We start from the raw sequence: 21,771 nt of genomic DNA on the forward strand, positions 1-21,771 counted from the left end.
ATTCGCATTTGTGATTGCTCCCGAGGAAAGTCTGTTATGTTTAAGCCCACCCCACTGTGGGCGGGAAGACTCGCTCCCTGAGGGAAATCAGCGCTGCAGTATGCGGGTGGTAAATGGGAATATTGGGGGAATCGAAGAACTTTGTTATTGAATTTCTGCACTAAATAAATAAATTAAAAAAGATCCCAGACAAAAGCCGATTCGCGTGTTTTTACAAGACAAGGGTCGTGGTTTTGAAATGCTGAGGTAAGAACCACATACCGCTATCCCGTGTTGTGATTTCTAACGAGCAAATGCTGCACTAATAATAATATTAAGTTTAGGTAAACATCATAAGGCCTGAATGGTTTATTGTCCAGCCAGTAGTCGAAATAATTCAGACATTTAACGGTGCTTGGCACTGTTTTATCACACTGCATTCATTCACCAGCTTTAATAAATACAGTTTGCAGCAGTACGGATAGATTTCGCGTTTGTTGGTTGTTGTTTTGGTTGAGAAAGCGTGGGTCGATGCGCACACACAAGCTCCCATCTACGCTACATTATCACAGGAAGTTTGCAAGCTTTCAAAAGAACATGACGTTGTTGTTAACGTTTTTGTAGTGGTTTTCGCCTTTGTGCGTACGATTCTGTAGGTAGAAATCTCTTGTTTATTATCGGAAGGAAAACGCATACGTGCAAACTGCTACTGCAGAAACAAACAGGACAGATCTGAAAACTGTACGAGACAGACCTTCAGGAGGTTTATAATCCCAGCAACACATCGTCATTCAGGTTCATCGGAAAAGTCTAGAATATGGGGCACGTATTTTCAGCTGATTGAATATTATTAAAAGCTACTTTGAATCTGGTAATTTGCCAAGTTGATCCATTCCACAGTTGAAGTGTACACTGTATACTCGGAAGTGAATTGCTGTAATTTTAAATCTAGTATCAAATAGATAAGCTTTAATAGTAACGTTGGCCTGTCTTCAAATGTGTAGAAAGAAAAGCAAACACAGCGCAGTAAAATGCTGAAATGACAGCTGGGACGTTATTGCAGCCTACAGATAATGGGTTAATGCAGTAAGGACACGGTTTTGAGTGCGCTTCTGGGAGGGTCTCAAGAGGTCCGGACTGGTCTTTCTCTGGGTCCGCATCTGGCGATGTGGTTTTACCAGTTGTTTCAGAGTATTTTGGGTGCTTGCCAATTAAATAGTTTTTACAAAGGAATCGGGCAAGGCAGACATGACACAAGAAAACAAGAGGCGAACTGTACTTGCTCGAATGCGTGTGCAATAGAAAACTTTCGAGACCTGTTTTTGGGTTACAGCAAACCAGCAATTAAAGGGTCTGCCCCGTACAAAAATAAATATGAAATACATCTGCAGTAGCACTTCCAGATGAGAAGAAAGCTACTGTAGCACAGTGCTGCATCTTGTCTTATTTAGTCTGATGTGGCTTTGTAATAACATACTCTGATTTTGAGGGTTGGGAATTCACTTTATTACCACTTTAGGCTACTGGATAGACCTGTAGACCAGTGTGTTGGCTTTTTAGCATATCTAGTACTGTGTATGTAGTGATTGCTATTCCTCGCAAATGTGGGCATTAACCTGGAATGGTCCCTCTAAAGCTGTGACCAACAAAGCAAAATGCTGTAATTCTGGTGCATAGAAGGACAGCAATGTGTGTGGGAATAGGTTCATAGTTAACTTGCTTCTGGAATTCATTTGCCTCCAGAAATTCACTTTATTTATTTATTTATTTTGACAGGTTAAGGTGTTGAGTTACTAGCATTCTCAGATTCCTTCTGAACTCTTCCCTGTGGGAATGGAGTCCCAGATGCACACACAGTTGCACACGTGAACGTGGAGAAGGGGCCTTCCAAAATGGAGAAGAAACGCAGAAAGAAATCGAACTAACTGCCTTTTAAACCAGGCTGCATTGAAATGGACCATGGAACCTGAACTTTCTGTCGTGTGTATTTATTAATAACTTAGTTTTAGCTTCGACCGTAATGAATTGACTCCCCTGTAGGAGTGACATACACAGATAGTTTTTTTTTTGAAAAGAAGAATTAGATTTGTGGGTGCTGTGATAGTTCTACATTGACCATGAGGCTGGGGAGTGCCTGGTTGTGGATGCTGTTGTTTCTGCTGTGCAGCAGAAAGCCCGTGGGGTCGGAGCTGGGCCATACCACCATCACCAACCACCAGGGTCTCCGCTGCACAAACTGCTCCCACCTCACCCTGAAAGTGGAGTTCTCCACCGCTGTGGTGGAACACGGTGAGGTGTTCAAATGATTTAACTCTGTCTGTACACGAGTAATAGGGTTTAGGGCTAGGGGTGGGGGTGAGATGGCTGCTGTGTATATTTTAAAATAAAAAATGTATCTGTCTTTTAAATGGTTTAAACAAGGATTTCAAGTTTTGGAGTAGAGGTTGTGACATTTCAGGTGGTCTGCTGCTGAACCCTAGCAGTCCGTTTCGTTCTCCCCCCGAAGCAGCTGTCTAAACACCCCTCTCGCTGGTAAAAGCTGAAGCAGTGTAAACTTTGGCGTTAGTTTTGTGAAGTTAGAGCAGCAGTCAATCCCCCAGTTATTTCTTCCCTTGGGGCAGAAAGAATATAAAGTTTGAACCCCCTGCTACCCTAGCGTGAATACAGACCCTTGTAATAATTGAATCTCATCATGTGACTGCCAAGAGTGAGCTCATGATGGCTGGAAGTTGATCTGCAACATCAAAAACAGGAACTTGAGGTGAGGAAAGGGCTTTGGCTGCAAAGGGAATGCAACCAGTCTCCTCTGCTGACTCTTTCTGGGCTGTTGACTCGCCACCTACCCATAATGGTCACGGCATAGGTGACATCATTTGCAGAAGTATCATTTCTCAAGTGTGGCGCCCATGCTATATATAATGTGTGTGTGTTAATGTGCGTTTTTAGTTTCAAATGTTGTAGCAGCCATCCTTTACATCTGAAATGTAAGCCAGCATACAACATTTGATAGTCGAGCACACTCTGCAAAGAGGTGTGGATCATTTAACTTTACCAACAATTTAGTTGCTTGGCAACCAGTGGTACTGATTAGTGAACAAAATAAAGCAGGTTTCAGCTGAAATAAAAATAAGCAAATATATTGTTTTTTTTGGTTAATAGCAATTCACACAATTAATTGATAAGCTACAAATCTGCAAAAATACTTGATAATGACTAGCGGCAAAAATAGAAGTTCTCATACATCAATGTGCACGTGTGGACATGTTTACTGTGATTTTGAATAGTTGTTACAAAGTAAGTACTGTAAGGCACAGTCCCACAGCGCTTTGTGTCTGGAATACTGCATCAGATAAGCTAGTCAGACATCCCTTAAAGATCGATGAGAGAGAGTTACACACATGCAGACACCACAGTAGCGAGTCCTTTTTCTCTGGGTTATGCGTTAGTTAGTTCATGATTGAGTTGGTGGGCTGCAGCTCCAGCCGAATTGGATTCAGGTGCCTACAGGACTTTCTATTTATTGGCTGACATCCCCGAATCTGGAAATGCCTTATTCTCAAAGAAGCAGTGTCTCAATAGAGACCCAGGCTATTTCTACAGCTGTGAAATACTTGCGCGTTATTGCAACTGCATTCTTAGTCCTGAGTGGTATTTCATTGTGACGGGCTGACAGTGTTTCAGGTACGGCCAAGAGCGCCAGCTGGACAGCTGTGATGGGAGTGCAGGAAATGCTGCTGTTTTTGTCATAGCCAATTGTCCATCATGTTAAAAAATGCTTACCAGTGTTTAGCTGGGGCATACAGTATGTGCCAGGCAAATAGCTAAACCTCAGCAACTTCCAGTCATGTGCTTTTGGTGCCAGTGTAATGCATAGAAAAAGACATGCTAGTTTTTAGAGTAGGTTTGACCACAGTATGTTGTGTTATGTTTTAATTGTTCATTATTTCATTAAGAAGTTGGTGCCACAACAGCAGTCTGTTTAACTTAAGAGTCAGATTGCAGTATTTGCTTGCATTGGATTGCCATCCACCATTAAAAATAGAAAAAAAAAAGTCTGTAAAAAGGACTTATTTAAATAACCTTTCTCCCCCCACCCCCACAGAGTACATAGTTGCTTTCAAAGGATATTTCACTGCCAAAGCCAGAAGTAAGTTTATTTCGAGCGCACTGAAGAACACTGACATGGTGGACTGGAAGATTGTTCCCCGAGACAATCCCGCCAGTGATTACCCCAGCGACTTCGAGGTGGTGCAGATCAAAGAGGCGCACAGAGACGGGCTCCTGACACTGCAGGACCATCCCCACATTAAACGGGTCACACCACAGAGAAAGGTCTTCCGTACCCTCAAATTCACACACTGTGAGTACAGCACCCACATTCAGTGCCTCTGTTACTGCACAAAGGAATGCTATTGGAAATGTCACGTTTATAAGGATATTTACATAATCGGTAGTATTAAAGAAACTTTGAACCATTGACAAAGATCCAAGTATACTTTCACCATTATGTACAGCAGGAACCTACTTTTTTTATCTTGATCTCTTTACTACAGAGTTCAATATGATAGCATTAGCATGCAGGCAGTAGGCTAATGTTATGGATCAAGAGGTATGTGAATTGCATGACTACAAAGAAAGCTTGCTTTATATTTTATCAATAAGTGCTGCATGGGAGGTTGTGCAATATGTACTATTTAATTTATTGTCTGTCATACGTAATTATTTGAAAAATAACTGAGTTTGGTTTGTGTTTTAAAAATTCAGACTTTATAAGAGAACACACCCAACAGTTTGGCTTTTGAGCCACCAACTGAATTCTAGCTTTTGAAGTGAGGCTGCGGTAAATACAGTGTTAATGTCTCCAGCTGCAGATGCATACGCGTAATCTGTTCTTAAATTAGTGTGGCTATTTTAAGGATGTCTTACATTATGTAAGCAAATTACAGTCTAAAGTATACAATGTTAAGGGTAACCCGAGTTGTTATATCTGTAGATACTTTTGATTAAGAATATTGTAGGTTTGGCACCCAGGCTAAATGTGTCAAATTGGCTTTTCAGTGCCAGCCAGGGCAAGGATATAATTGAAGACATCACCAGCAGTATAAATTCCTTGTTCATTGCCATATCTAATGGTATGTGATGTTTTAGAAACTACAATACAATGAAAATGTTTTCTACATCAGTTCCTAAATAAGATTTTTTTTTTTGGTGTAGCTTTGCTTTCTCTCTGGAAACTAAACCAGTTTTAATTTTTTGGGACTTTTCAGCAGCTGATGAGGTGGTGCCTTGCAACGACACCCGATGGACCCAGAAGTGGCAGTCTTCCCGTCCGCTGAGGAGAACCAGCCTGTCTCTGGGCTCCGGGTTCTGGCACGCCACTGGCAGACACTCCAGCAGGCGCTTGCTGAGAGCCATCCCCCGGCAGGTGGCACAGACCCTGCAGGCTGACGTGCTCTGGCAGATGGGGTACACAGGTAGGAAGTGATGAAGGATAGGGCTCTTTCATTTTACTATCTGAGACAAAGTAGACTTGTTACCTTTTCAGCAGATGCTGGGGACTCTAGATGCCATGGGAAGTCTCCAGACTCTTGTAGAAGAATTAGATGCAAATGTGCAGTTAGGCAACCTAGTAATTTGTTTGAAGCTGGGTTGACTTCATCTGTGTAAAACTAAAAGGGTCACATGTTGCTTTCCATTGTTATGAAATGTTGTGCTGTTGAATATCAGAAGAGACACTTTTTAATGTAATATGTATTTCTGAAAAGAAAGTCTTCCTCAGGGTACCTTACAGCTGCTGATTTATGATAATTGGAGACTGGAAATAATGTTGACATGATGCCTGGGTATTAAATTAAATGCATATTTAGCCAGGAATTGCATAACATTTATATATTTTGCATTATTTAGATGTTGCTACTTGGTGAAATACTGTGCGATTACTTTTTAATATTGTTTTTTCGATAAGCACTGTGGAAATATGTCATTATTTTTACATGGGAGCACCTGCAAAGTGTATTCACATACATTTTGTTTTTAGGGGCTGGTGTTAAAGTAGCAGTGTTCGATACAGGGCTCGGTGAGAAGCATCCACATTTTAAGAATGTGAAAGAAAGAACCAACTGGACCAATGAAAAGACCCTGGATGATGGTACGCTGGTTGCTAAATTATTTTTATTTGTTTATTATTGCTGTCAAAGTTTTGCATAAGTTGTTATCTTCATTTGAAGAACAGCACATTCTGTTAACAGGAAGTCTTCTTTTGTGTTTATTCTCAGGGCTGGGTCATGGCACTTTTGTGGCAGGCGTGATAGCCAGCATGAGAGAGTGCCAGGGTTTTGCTCCTGATTCTGAGCTGCACATTTTCAGAGTATTCACCAACAATCAGGTACCTATTCCACCAGGAAACTGCCATTTTTAACACCCTCCTCTAGGGTAGCTTCATTTACATGTTATGAAACGTTATGATATATACACAGAACCCCAATTAAGCCGAGTTGTGAATCGCTTGTAGAATGACTGCTGTTCTGATGGTCTCAGGTCTCCTACACATCCTGGTTCCTGGATGCCTTTAACTATGCCATTCTGAAGAAAATCAACATCTTAAACCTCAGCATAGGAGGACCAGACTTCATGGATCATCCTTTTGTTGATAAGGTGAGGCTTATAGCAGGTGCATCCTGTTACAGTAGGCATGGAACATTATGCATATCATAAACTGCTGTTAAGACTTCTGTAAAATTGAAGTCATTAGTGTTGGGGATATTGGGTCCTAAACCGATTGAAAGTGCTAATAAAAGGTTTCATCTGCAGTCTTACAAGAGTAATGGATTTAAAAATGAATACAAAAATCAGAGATTGAAATCTGTTACCTGCTTTTTATTGCCAGGTCATCCTGATAAATATATATATTTTTTATGGTCCTAGAAAGTCCTAGAAATGTTTAAAATTGGATTTCGCTGTGATGGTCATGGAGACCCGTGCCTGTTATCCTCCCGATTTACTGGCAGTACTAAACCAGTAAATGCAAGTAAAGCTTTTAATATATTTTTTTGTATGTAGGTTTGGGAATTGACTGCCAACAAGGTGATTATGGTCTCTGCCATTGGAAATGATGGGCCTCTTTATGGGTGAGTGAATGGACAGGAACTAAAGCAAACTGTTTTTATTCGGGTGGAAACTTTGAGCCTGATTTATTGTGCTTTTGATCTTTGTTTTAAGCACTCATTTCTAACAAAAAACAAAATCCATGTTTAGACTTGTTTTATTCTTAGATTTCATTGTGAAATGACAAAGTGTTTGCACTAGAAGTCTTCTAAACAGATTTTAAGCTAGTTTTGGGATTTATTTCTGCAGCACCCTAAATAACCCAGCAGACCAGATGGATGTTATCGGAGTGGGTGGGATTGATTTTGAAGATAATATTGCTCGGTTTTCCTCTAGAGGAATGACAACTTGGGTAAGCGTTTTAAAACTATTCATAGCAATGCATTACATTTCTAAACTCTTAGAACATATTTGCCAATGTTTGCAACAGCAGGAGGCTGTAGTGGTTTATAATGATAAATGTGAGTATAGTGTGAAGATTAATAGTGATCACTAGTTCAGTCTGGACCAGAGTTTGTTCTAGATTGGATCCTGCTGGTTGGTAAAAGCACACAAACATTACACAAGACACCCCCTGCAACAATGGTTAACAGATGATAACATTTCTGGTTGTAATGCTCAGCTAGAACAGTTGGACTGTATACATGCACCTTAATTCCTGGCATTTCACTCAGTTTTTAGCTTAAGAAAACAAACAGGAATTTAAATAGCACATTAATGGGACCCAGAGCATGTTGGGTTACAATTGCTAGCAACAGCTTGTGTTTTTTATTTTATGTTGCAGAATATTAAGGATTCTGGAGCAAATACACATACCTAATTTAGCTATGGGATCCTGGGTAACAGTTGCTTCGTTTTCTGCTTCACAGGAGCTGCCTGGAGGTTATGGCAGGGTGAAGCCAGACATTGTCACCTATGGGTCTGGGGTCCGAGGGTCTGGCATTAAAGGGGGGTGTCGGTCTCTGTCTGGAACCAGTGTCGCTTCACCAGTGGTTGCTGGTGCAGTCACTCTGTTGGCAAGGTGCCTTTTGTTTTTTATGTTCACATTGATTTATTCTTTGTTTGGTCCCACCCGTGGGAGCAACTTTATTTGCCCTCCACTTGATAAAGAGAATGTTGTGCTGACCAAAACTGAATTTTATACCGGTGTCGCCAAAAAAACAGCCCTTTGTACAGCTTGTATGTGGTCCAGCATGACTCTCCAGAGGCTCTTGTTCCAAAAAACAATTAAAAGGCAAAAGCACACACTCCTGTCTGCTGTTTAGATGTAACTGCTTACTGATGTACCCACCATTTGAAAGTAATTGACTTGTAAATAAATGACGGGTGGGGCAGCGAGATAACAGAACATAATGCAAGTATTGTTTTAAGAATAAAGGGGAAAAAAAACTACAAACTTCCAAGTTTCTTTGAGCATGCATGTGCTATCAAATCTGGAGGAAAATGTCTTTACTCGCTGATAAAAGGATTGCCAGATGTTTCTGTTGCCTGTGACAGTTTACATAAATTTTTTATTACCTGGCCAAGACATTGCTGCTAAATCAGTGTTCACAGGAGGCTGTCTAGCTACCACACCTTAGATTTTGAAGTGTAACCTTTGTGTTTCCCTTGGCAGCACTGTGCAGAATCGGGAGCTGATCAACCCTGCCAGCATAAAGCAGGCTCTCATTGCCTCGGCACGCAGGCTCCCAGGAGTCAACATGTTTGAGCAGGGGCATGGCAAGCTGGATCTCCTCAAGGCTTACCAGATACTCAACAGCTACCGGCCCCAGGCCAGGTCAGTCCTACTGCAGTGCTACCTCATGGAAGTGTAATAATTGGGGACTCGGATTGCATTAGTTTGAGCAATCATAGGTTTTAATATAATCTTGGATCAGTCACATACAAGGTAAATATTACAAAAGATTGTCTTAAGCCTGGGACACACAGACAGACAGACAGACAGGCGCGATGCAGCATGCAGGGCATTTTGCTGTCTGTGTTGCACCTATTGCTTTCATATGGCGTTGGATAGATCAGCGCGGGACGATACTGCTAGTCCCGCGATGACGCTGAGCGGTACTGCTTAAATCGAATCCAGAGCGATTTGTAAATGTATTTATTTATTTTTGGCTGCCGCACACTACCGTTGGTTTATTAACCCATCACAGTCAAGTGCTCACAACATATGTTTGCCAGGAAAAGTCATGCATGAAACTTGTATATGAAGTGATTGATCCCTCCCATAGTTCATAAAAGGACATGCCAGTATTTGATACATCGCCCCTGGTAAGCATTCTTACTTATGAGGGGCATTACAGCTATAGTGAACAGTTTTGCATCATGACCTATAGAATTAATAATGTTACGTTGACATACTGAAATTACATATCGCTTTGTAGTTTTCTAAAAATTGAATAATGTGACATTTTGAAATCTAACATTAAATCCTGTAGTAATATTGTAGTTTCCAGTAGAGTTTTGAGATGCCATTTTGTAGTTTCTTAGATTACATGATGTTAAATAAAATATCAAAATTATGTTCATATAGTTTTTTTTTGTTTTTTTTAATTGTCTGCATCCTAATATTCTATTAGGTGATGCAAAACTTTTGGCCATATATGTAAATTCTATTAGAGTAGCCTGCGGTGTGGTACTGACAACTATTGTACCGTGCAGTGCATACCGCTCCTGTGTGGCTGGGTGGAGACTTGGTCAAATTGATATTTGCATAAGACCAGTGTAATTTTCTTAAATTAAGGTGACTTGTACAATTTAGACCAAGTTGATGATTTCAAGATGAAAACTATTATCCTGAAACTTTAAAAAGCACATTTTTACATTTCCCTAAGCTTCTACACAAGGCCATATTATTCCGCTAACCAACCTCGATAGTGAAAACTGGACTTTGCCTACCATTGTCAGCCAAGTATGTTTATCAACATTTTTTCCTGAACTGGCTTGAATCCATTTGTTTGTTTTAGCCTGAGTCCAAGCTACATTGATTTGACTGAGTGCCCGTATATGTGGCCGTATTGCTCCCAGCCCATCTACTATGGAGGAATGCCAACCATTGTGAATGTTACCATTCTCAACGGGATGGGCGTTACCGGCAGGATCGTTGACAAGGTAAATGAAAAAGCTGTTATTAGCTTTTGTGTTGTGACATGCACACTTGATTATAAAGGTGTGTCTAGCTGCAGCCTTCTGTATGTGCACAGCTGAGGGTTTAGAGTCTTGTTCCTAAAGTGAAGCCCCAAACAGGTAACCTCCATTATTAATCATATTAATCATCTCTCTTGAAATGTTTACACTAATCACGCCACCAGCAATTTCCTGTGTGCAGTAAATGTTTTTTTCTATTGCAAGCCATTCTGTTGATGATGACTTTTGTCTTTCTTGCAGCCCATCTGGCAGCCCTATTTGCCCCAGAACGGAGACAGCATTGAGGTGGCTGTGTCGTATTCACACATGCTCTGGCCATGGTCTGGTTACCTTGCTGTCTCCATCACCGTAGCAAAGAAGGCTGCGTTGTGGGAGGGAATCGCTCAGGGGCACGTGATGGTGGTTGTAGCATCGCCAGTGGAGAATGATGTAAGTGTTGTGTTGTGGCTTTCAATTACAGTGCATCTCCAGGTAGGGTTTAGTGTGTCTGCAAATTATAATCTTGTTTTAAAACTGCATATACATGATCAAATCTTCAACAATTTTTTGTTTTTGCTAAAAAAAGATTTTCCATAATGGTTAAAATGCAACATTTAATACAAAAATGATCATGAAACACAAACACTGCTCTAATGCCTCAACACAATGCACTTTGTCTTCCTCCTTGCAGTCTGAAATGGATGCGGAGCAGACTTCAACAGTGAAGCTCCCTGTTAAAGTGAAGATCATTCCGACCCCTCCGCGCAGTAAGAGGGTTCTATGGGATCAGTACCACAACCTGCGCTACCCGCCGGGATACTTTCCCCGGGACAACCTGCGGATGAAGAATGACCCCCTGGACTGGTAAGGCTTAAAAACAAACCAGTCATACACTCTGCCCTCTCAATTTAAGATGACAGGTTTACTGTATGTGTGTAAATGAGTTAATTCTGTGTTGTTTTTTTTAACCCTGTAATGGATTTTGATCCACACATGTATGTATAGTCCAGTGCTTTGAAGATGAGCGTCAATGTGTCTTTCCTATTGATTAGGAAAAGTTGCAGATCCTTTTGTTTTCTGCTGTTAAAGGAACGGAGACCATATCCACACAAACTTCAGGGATATGTACCAGCACCTGAGGAGTATCGGGTACTTTGTGGAAGTCCTCGGAGCACCAATCACGTGTTTTGATGCCAGCCAGTATGGTGAGGAATTGGGCAACTTGCTCGGCAGCATTTCATCGAATAGCTTCACAGTTTAATATTTACATAGCTAAAAAAGTGTATGACAATGGCCGGTCTGGCACAGTGTTGACAGGTGCCATAGAAACCTGCTTTTGAATAGCACGCGCTTGTTTGTGGACAGGGACCCTGCTGATGGTAGACAGTGAGGAGGAGTATTTCCCAGAGGAGATCATTAAACTGCGGAGAGACATTGACAACGGGCTGTCTCTGATCGTGTTCAGTGACTGGTACAACACCTCTGTCATGAGGAAGGTTAAGTTCTTCGATGAAAACACAAGGTAGGACCTGTTGCCTGAAGCCATTGACCTTTTAGTTTATTTGCAGAAATAAAACCTGAGGATACCTCCTTTTAAGTAGTTTAGTGTTTTGAATGGAGTTTCAGTGGATTTTTTCTGTACTGCAATTGCGGTGTGTAGTTTTGATTGGAGTGAACTCCTTTAAAAGTTGAGACCTGTATACTGGTCAAGGGTATTTTAACATCTGTTGTAGAAAAAACTCAGACAGATCACTTTCCTGTAATGGATATAGTTCTCATCTCGGTGACACACTTTGGGTAAATAAGTACTGTTAACAGCATTAGAATTGTGCTTAAGATATAAAATGGAAATTGTATTTATTCACATGGGGCGCCCTCTAGTGGTGTCCCTCCCCCCACAGGATTTTCAGCAATTTGTTTCCTGCGCCACTCTTTTGCAGCTGGTCAGTTACCACAAAATCTGCTGAGTTGTGCCCTTTGTTTTGTTGCAGGCAGTGGTGGATGCCAGACACAGGTGGGGCTAATATCCCAGCCCTGAACGATCTGATCTCTGTGTGGGGAATGGCATTCAGTGATGGTCTGTATGAAGGAGACTTCTCAATGGCAAACCATGACAGTAAGTGCTCCACTGATCTTTGCTTTTAATGCATTTACCATCGGTTTCAACACTGAAGAGATTGCTAATGGAGTATGTTTTCGTGCTTCACTTTGTCCATTGCAACTATACATGTTTTATTCTGAACATTGAAATACTTCAAATGTAATTTATTTTAAAAATATCATTTTTCAGTGTACTATGCCTCTGGATGCAGCATTGCCAGATTTCCTCAAGATGGAATTGTCATAGCCCAAACCCTGAAGGACCAAGGTATTTGATTTTTGCACATCCTAAACATCTACTTCTGAAAGTATGGTTCATGGTTGTCCTGCATCAACTAGGTCTTTTGTTCATTTGTGCATTCTGACACACTGCAGTCTTTCCTCAATTTATCAGTCTAAAAAGGAAAAGGAAATATATATATATATTTTTTTTTTGCTGCCATATTGTTTCTTACTAGTGTGTCACTTCTTTTTTTTTCTGTCTTTATGCAGGACTAGAAGTGCTGAAACAGGAAACGATGGTGGTGGATAGTGTTCCTATACTGGGTCTCTACCAAACACCCTCAGAAGGAGGGGGCAGGATAGCCCTGTATGGAGACTCCAACTGTATAGACGACAGTCACAGACAGAAAGGTGTGGAGCTGTGAGCAACTTGGATGTGTTTCCTCTGCAGAAGACGAGCAATACAGTGGTGTTGACACTAGTGGGGTGGGGGTGATGGGTCTTTAACAGGTAGCAGTGCTATTTAAGATTGAAACAAAGCTACAGTTCTTTGTGGGAATACTGATTTAAGCTGCCTGATTCTCTCCCTGTTAAGACTGTTTCTGGCTCCTGGATTTCCTGCTTCAGTACACCTCGCACAGTGTGATGCCTCCCAGTCTGAGTCACTCTGAGAACAGACAGCGTCCCCCCACAGTCAGCGAGCAGCCACTGCCGGAGAGACTGGAAGGTAATGCAGGGAGGACACCAGGCTGTAGCTCAGCAGTCTGGACCCTTGGGATTGTGTCAGATGATGTCATTTAGAGTTGGGTTAAAAATGATGTGACGGGTTTGGTAGTTTACCGATTCAGTGACTTGCACTGATGGAGTGTTTAAGCTCTGCCATTTAGGTGACCTTACTTTTGTTTTGAAAAAGAAGCGTCTTGGGTTAGGTTGCATGTTACACTTTGTCATGATCTATGTATATAACATTGATTTGTGATAATTGTTAAACAGTTTTTGTTAGTGTGTGTTTTTTTTTTAATAAGTAATTTAATTGTAATTGGTTTAATGTGTTTCTGAAAGCACAGTATGGCTTTTCCTATGTCCTGGATAATTTAGACTAATTCCCTTGTAATTGCAACACAGGAAACCACTTGTATCGCTATTCGAAGGTGCTGGAAGCTCACCTGGGAGACCCGAAGCCCCGCCCCCTTCCTGCCTGTCCTCATCTGTTGTGGGCCAAACCACAGCCCCTCAACGAGACTGCCCCTAGGTCAGTATTCTCTCAAGGATATATGATTCACAACCTTGTTTTTCAGATATTGATTTGTGATTCAAACTCCAGTCACACCAGCTTAGTCTTTCTTCATTCTCTGAACCTGAAATATTCTCTCAAGTACAGCAACCTCTGGAAGCACCAGAAACTGCTGTCAATAGACCTGGACAAGGTGGCTCTACCAAACTTCAGACAGAGCCGGCCGCAAGTGAGGCCTCTGTCCCCTGGGGAGAGTGGTGCCTGGGATATTCCTGGGGGTAAGTGCTGGCCAGTGTGTCTGAAAGACACCATACCATGAGACCATAACAGATGTGCTCAGTGCCTAAAGCATAATTAAGTGCAAATTTATATGTTACAGTAAAAGTCAGAATCTGGCCAATCTTAAGTTTTACTAATAAATGTCAACATTTGTCCAAAATTATAAAGAAGTACATCGATTTTTGGACATTTACCAGTTAATCTTACTATTTACCAAAGCGTATTGGTAAATGCAGGTATATCATTGAAGAATGTGTTTATTTGTCAATTAACAAAGTAATCATTTGACGTTCAATATTTATTTCTGCACACACGTTTTCTATTAACAAAATAATCTGGCAAATTTGTGTGTAAAACAATTCACACTGGTGTTGAAAGATATTGTACTCCAAATATGTAGTAGTTTGATGAAAAATAACATTGTTAAATGCAAATTAAATGATTTAATTGTTTTTAACAGAATATTACACTTTGGTTATGACACAAAACATGACAAATACAGGCACTAAGTAGATATATGTACTTACTTATTGCAGCATGGTAGATTCTTGTGACTCTTGTCCTTACACAGGACCCCTGAAGCCCTACAATGCGCAAAAGCAAGACATTCGCTCATTAGTCACATTAGGCACGTGGCTATTCTTGATATTCTGGTAAATGTCTAAAATAAAGCGTTCTGTTTTATTTTGGACGTTTACCACTTTGCTTGGTGAATGGTGACAGTACCAGTAAATCTTAATATTTGCCAATATTACCGTAACACATATACTTAATGAAACTTGTAACATTTAATCCAAACAGAAATATCCAAATTCTACTTTCTTTCATAACATCCAATGTGATATTTGATAGGTAAAAGCCTATTGACCAGTTGCTCTCTCTCTCTCTCTGTCTCTGTCTCTCGCTTCTTCTCTCCTTTTTCCTCTCTGTCTCACACACAGGTATAATGCCTGGTCGCTATAACCAGGATGTCGGGCAGACCATCCCAGTGTTTGCATTTCTGGGGGCTATGGTGGTGCTGGCGTTCTTTGTGGTGCAGATCACCAAATCCAAGAGCAAGCCAAAGAGAAGGAAACCGCGGGTCAAGCGTCCTCAGTGCTTGCAGCAATCTCACCCACCCAAAACGCCGTCCGTCTGAGTAGGTTTGCCTGCCAAGGACGATGGCACAGGACTGGGTCGTCTGCTGTGCACAGGATACCACCAAAGTCCCTAGTTGGCTGCTTTTGTTGATCAGTATCCCACCCACTAGTTCAAGTTGTATTGTGTTGTAATCTGGCACCCACATCCACACAGGGGAGGTATGACTGGCAGCTAAGGTGTGTTCTGCATGGATGCCTTTCCATTCTCTACAGCTGGATCTCCTACAGACATATAAAGTGGACCTCAATTCATACTGACCAAAAAGAGGACATGTTTCCTATGTGTTCAATGTGTTTTTCACATTTATTGTTTTACATCACTCTTAATTGATGGCAGTTCTGGATGGATTGAGGATCTGAAGAACAAATGAACTTTTTTTTTTTTTTTCAATTTTTTTGAGAGATCTTTTAAATACACTGTTGTATTTTTGTGAAGTAATGGTTGCTAGGAGCCCTCTTCTCTCTGGTTTTTGTGGTTGTTTTTTTAATTTTTTTTTTTTTTATAAAATGGCATCTACCATGACATTTTGTAAATATTGGTCATTCATTTCACCATTGTCGGTGGAGCAGGTTTTCAAATATATGTTATCAATTTTATGAAGCTGAAAAATGTGTCTTGGCTTTTCATTTCTGACTTCATTTAAGGCACTACAAGTGTAGGTTATGGGTAGCAACACACACACACACACACACACACACACACACACACACACACACACACACACACACACACACACACATCCTCTTTTTAGATCAATTGTACAAACAACAATGCATATCTATCTATACATCTCTTATCTTTTATAAATGTATGGGCAAAAAGGATATGAGACCAATGAGATACAATGAGAATTTCAAAGCAAAACTAGGCTGATTTAAATATTCAAAAATATATTTAAATATATCATTTTCAAAAAGTTCTGCTCAAGTGTTTATAATGTACTGTATTTACAAGATCGCAATCTGTCTGAAATAATGTAAATTGGAGTTAGTTATTTGTGAATTATTGAATAGGAAAATTACAAGGGAGCACTGTTTATATCTCAAGTGTCTGTTTAGCACACTAAATAGCCAGGCTAGATATAGTTCTGCTGAACAGCTGTAATAAAGGCGAGATAGTTAAAGAATGTTCTCAATCTCATTATTTCCCAGTTAGCACTGTGCTAATGGCCACGTTTATGGACTGTAGGAGTAAAGCCCTGATAAAGGCACTCTAGGACTTTTGTGTAAAAGAAGAGTAAGCCTGTCATTCAGCACTAAGTAACTTTATAGAGAGACTACCCAATAACAATTTATCAAATAGTTTCATACTGAATTAAATACAAATGTGTTTACTTTAGTGGTCTGCAGTTGTAAGTGGAGTTCTCTTTCCTATTGTGCAGTTTTGTAGTGCAGATCAATTGTACTCATATCTAGTTTATTTAGTTAACTATTACATAAGGGAATCATGTATCATACTCTTAAGATTAGCTCTAGAGGCCCTTTGCTTTTGTTGGCATGTTTCCCAGCTATGAGCTAAACGTTGGGATGCTGAGTAATGCAGTCACCAGGTGTTGCTGATTCATGCTGGTGAGGCAGAATGTTTCCAGCTCCGCCTCCCAGCCTTGTAACTCCTCCTTGCATTATCAGCCTCATGCATTTAAACACTGCTGCTTTAGCACTGGCACACTCACACAGGGACATTTCACAGTAAAGAGCCTCTGGTGTACATCAGGTCAAATTGATACAAGGTAGGCACTGTTCTTGTTGTTTAAAAAGCAAACATTTTTTTTATTTTATATAAAATGGTAAGAAGATATACAATGCACAGCAGGAAATGTCAGTTCTCACAAGAAGAGCTAGTGTTTACACTGCAGATTGTTCCCTCTGGGAGGCTACACCTGGTGGTTGTAAACTCTGCACTATGGATGTGTGAGATTCAGGTAATAGGAACATTCGAGGATTTTGTTTATGATGTGTTGGAATGGAGTGGGTTACTTTTTTCAATATTATCTGTGGCTTTTTGTGCCTTGTAGCTCACGTTAAACAACCTCCAAGAGTCATGACCCCGCTGTTATAGCCAGGAAACAAGACTATTCTGGTTAAGACCTGAAAAGTGTCAATCAGTGTCTGTTTAAAAGCCATGAATGAAGTTGAGAAAGGATCCATCCGAATCGCTCTCAACAGACCTGTGTCTTTAATGGCCTAGATCTCTGACACATTGTATCACTGGTGCAGTAACCATGTGTGAGGAAGTTTACTTTATTGTATAAATTATAAAACAGCTTAATCATTAACCCAGTAAAATGGTTCCCTATCTGGAGTTAAACAGAAAAAACGGGTCAAGTCACCAATGTTTGATTTTAGCAATATGTAAACCTTTCATGCTTTTAGCAGTGTTCTGTGCTGTATACAGAGTGCAGTGAAGACTGTACCCTTTGGATAATGTTAACAGCGTTACCATGGAGATGCCTTTGGCAGACCACATTGTATTCTGATGATCCAAACACCACCTTCCCAGAATGTATTTGTATTGTCTTCAGTGGTGTTACTAACATGGGTTTGTGCTGAATCTTACCCCTGGATACACCACTGTTTGGATCATTAAAGTAGACCCTGCGGTCCTGCATTGATAGGGTATCCTATTGCTGCAATGATCATCCCTGGGGATAAAATTTAAATGTTTCATTCATTGCAGATTGCGAGAGGATGGACCTTCCATTTGCACAAGCAGCAACGTCTCCGGAGCTGGAGCAGCTTCCTGAAATGAGCGAGCGGCAGCCTCTTCCAGTTGTTATAATAGGTAAGAATTTAATATAATGGGTAAGAATTCAATATAATGCCCCAAACACACCTACACCTTATCAGTCAAAAACAAATGGGGCCAGCTACAGTAAACCAGAATGGGAAATAAAGAGCCAGCAACACCGATCCACCGCTGAGCCCCGTTGGGGTGCTATCACTGCTGTAATTGTGTGTGTTTGGGATCTTTCTAATAGGGAATGGGCCCTCTGCAATCTGCCTCTCCTACTTCTTGTCTGGCCACAGACCCTATGTGAGGAAGGGGGCAGTCCATCCAAACCCCATACTCCAGAGAAAGCTGCAGGACATCGCTGGGAGCTCCGTAGTGGAACAGGTGAGAAACGATAAATGTAGAAGCAGCCAGTCGGGTGGGTTGACATAGGAAAATAAAAGTTAACTTCAGTAATTTAAAAAAAAGTTAAGAACCCTGTGTGAAGCCAGACACAGGGCTCCTGGCTGCTGTCAGTGCAATGAAGCTCTCCTGGCAGGTTGTTTTCTTTTTATTATTAGGTTGGTTAAAGTTGAAAACTTCGATCATTAAATTACACATGCCTGTACGTGATAGTAATAATAGAAGCTGCAGACATTTCAGTCTTCTGGCCATCCTCCATTCCCAATGTGTTTAGCTAGCAGACTGACCTCAATAATATAACATATAAATAGTTGGCATACAGTACGTGGGTGCACTGTTCTTAATCTCTTAACATCTAATTGATAAACCTGTGGTTTCACAGATCACCATGAGCACTAGCCTCGGATTATCTTTGGCAACATTAGGTGGGCCAAGTTTAGAGCTAATCAGGGTCTGTGAAACCAGTTGAAACTCCTCACCCCCACTTTGAGCATGTTCGTCTAACCCCTTGGTTTCCTTGCTCTCGCCACTCTGTTCAGGACCTGGAGTTCCTGTCTGAGGGGCTGGAAGGGCGCTCTCAAAACCCCCTGGCTGTGCTCTTCGATGCCCTGGTTCGCCCGGATGGTGACCTGGGCGGGAGGGCGGAGTCAGTGCTGACCTGGAGATTGGAGCCCAAGCACCTCGTTCCACACCTGGTCCTGGGCAAGGGTCCCCCGGGAGGGGCTTGGCATGTGAGTGCGCTGCTTTTGTGGTGAATTAAACTTTCATTTGAACAGAACAGTCCAATCAGATTAAAGGACTAACAAAAGAAACTGATAATATAAGACAGAGCCCAGCTTTATAGGAGACACAGCATTCGTAGGGTACATGATTTACATGCAACCAGGAATCAGAGCAACATGATGCAATTTTTGGAGTGATATCCAAAAAAAAAAACATTAACCCAGCCCTCCCTTGCAGTCTATTGAGGGCTCCATGTTCACTCTTAGCCTCGGAGACTGGATGGAGCTGCCCGGTCTTCACTTCAGGGACTGGATGAGGAAAAAAAGAAGGTAAGCAGCTTAATACAGTCAGGATCTCGCTATGCACCTTTTGTTGCAAAATAATTTTAGACAATACCATGAAGAATATGTTTTTTTGGGGGGGGGTGTTGGGATGGGGGGGGGTATTATAAATAAATAGATATATATTCTTAAAATCATTAACAGGAACTTGAGGAATGACAGAGCCACGACTCGAGACATAGCTCAGTACTATGAGCACTACGTGAAGGTCCTGGGACTGCAGCAGCACTTTGCCTGCGGGACCGTGGTGACCTCTGTGAAGCCTCTCCTGCCTAGTTCAGCAGAGGAAGACCACGTGGAACCCCTGACTGCCTCCCGCAAGCTCTATGAGATCCAGGGCTTCCACCAGAACTCTGCAGGACTCCAGAGCCCCTTCTGCATTCATGCAGAGAACGTGGTCCTGGCAACAGGGACTTACGACAGCCCAGCTTGGCTGGGGGCAGATGGGGAGGACCTCCCCTACGTTTTCCACAAAATCTCTGATCTGGAGACAGCTTTGCAGAAGCAGAGGCTCGGTCCGGACTCTGACCCTGTCCTGATAGTCGGGGCGGGACTCACGGCAGCAGACGCTGTCCTCACAGCCCGCCACAGCAACGTCCCGGTCATCCACACCTTCCGCAGAGCAGTGACGGACTCCGGCCTGGTCTTCAACCAGCTGCCCAAGATGATGTACCCAGAGTACCACAAGGTCCACCAGATGATGACTGAGCAATCCCTTACCTCCAGCGGACCCTATAAAGGCTACTCAAGCCTCCCAAATCACAGTGTTGCACGCTTCTCTGCAGACAAGAAGTGTGTACTTGAGGACTTGAGTGGGAAAAGAACCGTCTTCAACATCTCCATGGCTTTCGTCCTCATCGGCTCGAACCCCAACCTGTCCTTTTTACCCAGCCATGGGAAGCACCTGGCTCTGGACCCAGGACAGACAGTGAACTCTCGTCGCAACCCCATAGACACGGACCCCTTTACCTACGAGTCCGTTCAGGAGCCAGGGCTGTATGCTTTGGGGCCCCTGGCAGGGGACAGTTTTGTAAGGTTTCTGCAAGGCGGGGCACTGGCTGTGACAGCCTCCTTGCTTAAAAAAAGGAACGTTGATTGAATGAAATGACATTTGGATCATTGCAACAAAAAACATTAAACTGTAAGCGCCCCTTCCGCAGTGTTGCTGCTCCTTCTCCAGATATGATTCTCAATACTCGTAGTAGAGCGCATGTGTGTTGTTCCTAACGGATTGCTTAATTTGATGCCTGTTATTTTATTTAGCATATTAAAAATGGTATTTTGTCACAGTTGCACTTTTTCTGAGCTGGGTAGCTCAGTGGGAAACATTCAAACATGATTTTTTCGCTCCTGTATTATTTTCAACAGTAGAAGGCATAATTTGAGTGCCTTTAAAAAATGTATCTAAAATATAATATGTCATTTTTGTATTAATTGTTGCCATAACTAAAATCACCCAAATTCTGTATATCACTATGGAAGAGTGTTATGTTTACATAAACATGTGCTGTTCTCTGTGCAGTTTTTTTATATTGACTGGAACTAAGGTGTTGAGGGCTTGTGGTGACATTGAAATCCTTCTGTGAAAAATATATATATATAGATATATATATATATATATTATATATATATATTATATATATATATATTCTAATGTACTTGTAATGTCATTTACTATATAGTTATTTCCAAGCCGGTGGTAAATAAAATACCTTTTGAAAAGAATAGTGTTTTTTCTAATTTGTTCATATTTTAATGCTGTAGCAGTGACATAGTTCAAAGGCATTAAGGCATCATCTTTGTCTGGATGCAAGTTCATTTTTTAATCACATGACTGCTGACTGGTGTGATTATAATAGCCATGCTGTAAAATGCAGATTGGGGGTTGAAGGTGGGAAGTGGTACCCCAGGCCCCTCAGTGTAAACCAGACAGCATCATGTCCAACCAGGCCTGGATTCCTTCCATCCAACAGCGTATCAGATTCGTGGAACAAGAACTTCAGGTGAGGTGTTTTTTTTCCCGCTATTCATTTATGGAACATCCATATAGCGAATTGTTGCATATAGGTTGAATGGGTTGGATATACAACCTATATGCAACAACTGGCAATTCCATGTGAGCATTTATATAATAGTTTTGTATGAAGGTTGCAAAGGCAATGCACTCAGCACCTGTGTGGTTGACTCAGCAGGGATGACATAATGCAACCCTTTCACCTTTACTGCTGTGCGTGTTACTACAAAGCAGCCAACACCGTTACTGTTACATTATTGACATACAGCACTTTGCCTTGGCTTGCTGAGTGGCTGCACAGCAACAGTAAACAGGTACGTCTGCTTTATCATTCCACTGGGAAACGAGTACCATACAGGAGACGCGAGAACCAAGCAATC

At 41.5% G+C, this 21,771-nt stretch overlaps 2 protein-coding genes across 4 annotated transcripts; both read left to right on the top strand.

Annotated features, from left to right (window-relative positions):
* The first annotated feature begins 77 nt into the window (after window positions 1-77).
* Window positions 78-15,867, top strand: LOC121296512 (membrane-bound transcription factor site-1 protease). 3 transcript variants are annotated; one of them, XM_041222158.1, is made up of 23 exons: window positions 78-246; window positions 1,756-2,268; window positions 4,082-4,339; window positions 5,250-5,453; window positions 6,017-6,127; window positions 6,255-6,364; window positions 6,517-6,633; window positions 7,039-7,106; window positions 7,333-7,435; window positions 7,953-8,104; window positions 8,699-8,860; window positions 10,047-10,191; window positions 10,468-10,656; window positions 10,898-11,070; window positions 11,296-11,411; window positions 11,572-11,728; window positions 12,198-12,322; window positions 12,497-12,574; window positions 12,799-12,939; window positions 13,124-13,255; window positions 13,654-13,780; window positions 13,910-14,040; window positions 14,983-15,867. In XM_041222158.1, exons 2-23 carry the CDS (start codon window positions 2,097-2,099, stop codon window positions 15,177-15,179), a joined length of 3,168 nt encoding a protein of 1,055 aa, XP_041078092.1. In that variant the 5' UTR covers window positions 78-246; window positions 1,756-2,096; the 3' UTR covers window positions 15,180-15,867. The 3 variants fall into 3 exon arrangements, with proteins under 3 accessions (XP_041078092.1, XP_041078091.1, XP_041078093.1); XM_041222157.1 differs by having other exon boundaries at window positions 79-246; window positions 5,247-5,453; window positions 14,983-15,866; XM_041222159.1 differs by lacking the exon at window positions 1,756-2,268 and having other exon boundaries at window positions 80-246; window positions 5,247-5,453; window positions 14,983-15,865.
* A 954-nt stretch (window positions 15,868-16,821) lies between these two features.
* On the top strand, window positions 16,822-20,959 carry LOC121296506 (oxidative stress-induced growth inhibitor 1-like). The gene is made up of 6 exons (XM_041222134.1): window positions 16,822-16,910; window positions 17,858-17,962; window positions 18,159-18,295; window positions 18,853-19,044; window positions 19,274-19,365; window positions 19,522-20,959. Exons 2-6 carry the CDS (start codon window positions 17,869-17,871, stop codon window positions 20,474-20,476), a joined length of 1,470 nt encoding a protein of 489 aa, XP_041078068.1. The 5' UTR covers window positions 16,822-16,910; window positions 17,858-17,868; the 3' UTR covers window positions 20,477-20,959.
* The last annotated feature ends 812 nt before the right edge of the window (window positions 20,960-21,771 follow it).

Source organism: Polyodon spathula, chromosome 21 (assembly GCF_017654505.1).
Source record: "Polyodon spathula isolate WHYD16114869_AA chromosome 21, ASM1765450v1, whole genome shotgun sequence".
Lineage (NCBI taxonomy): Eukaryota > Metazoa > Chordata > Actinopteri > Acipenseriformes > Polyodontidae > Polyodon > Polyodon spathula.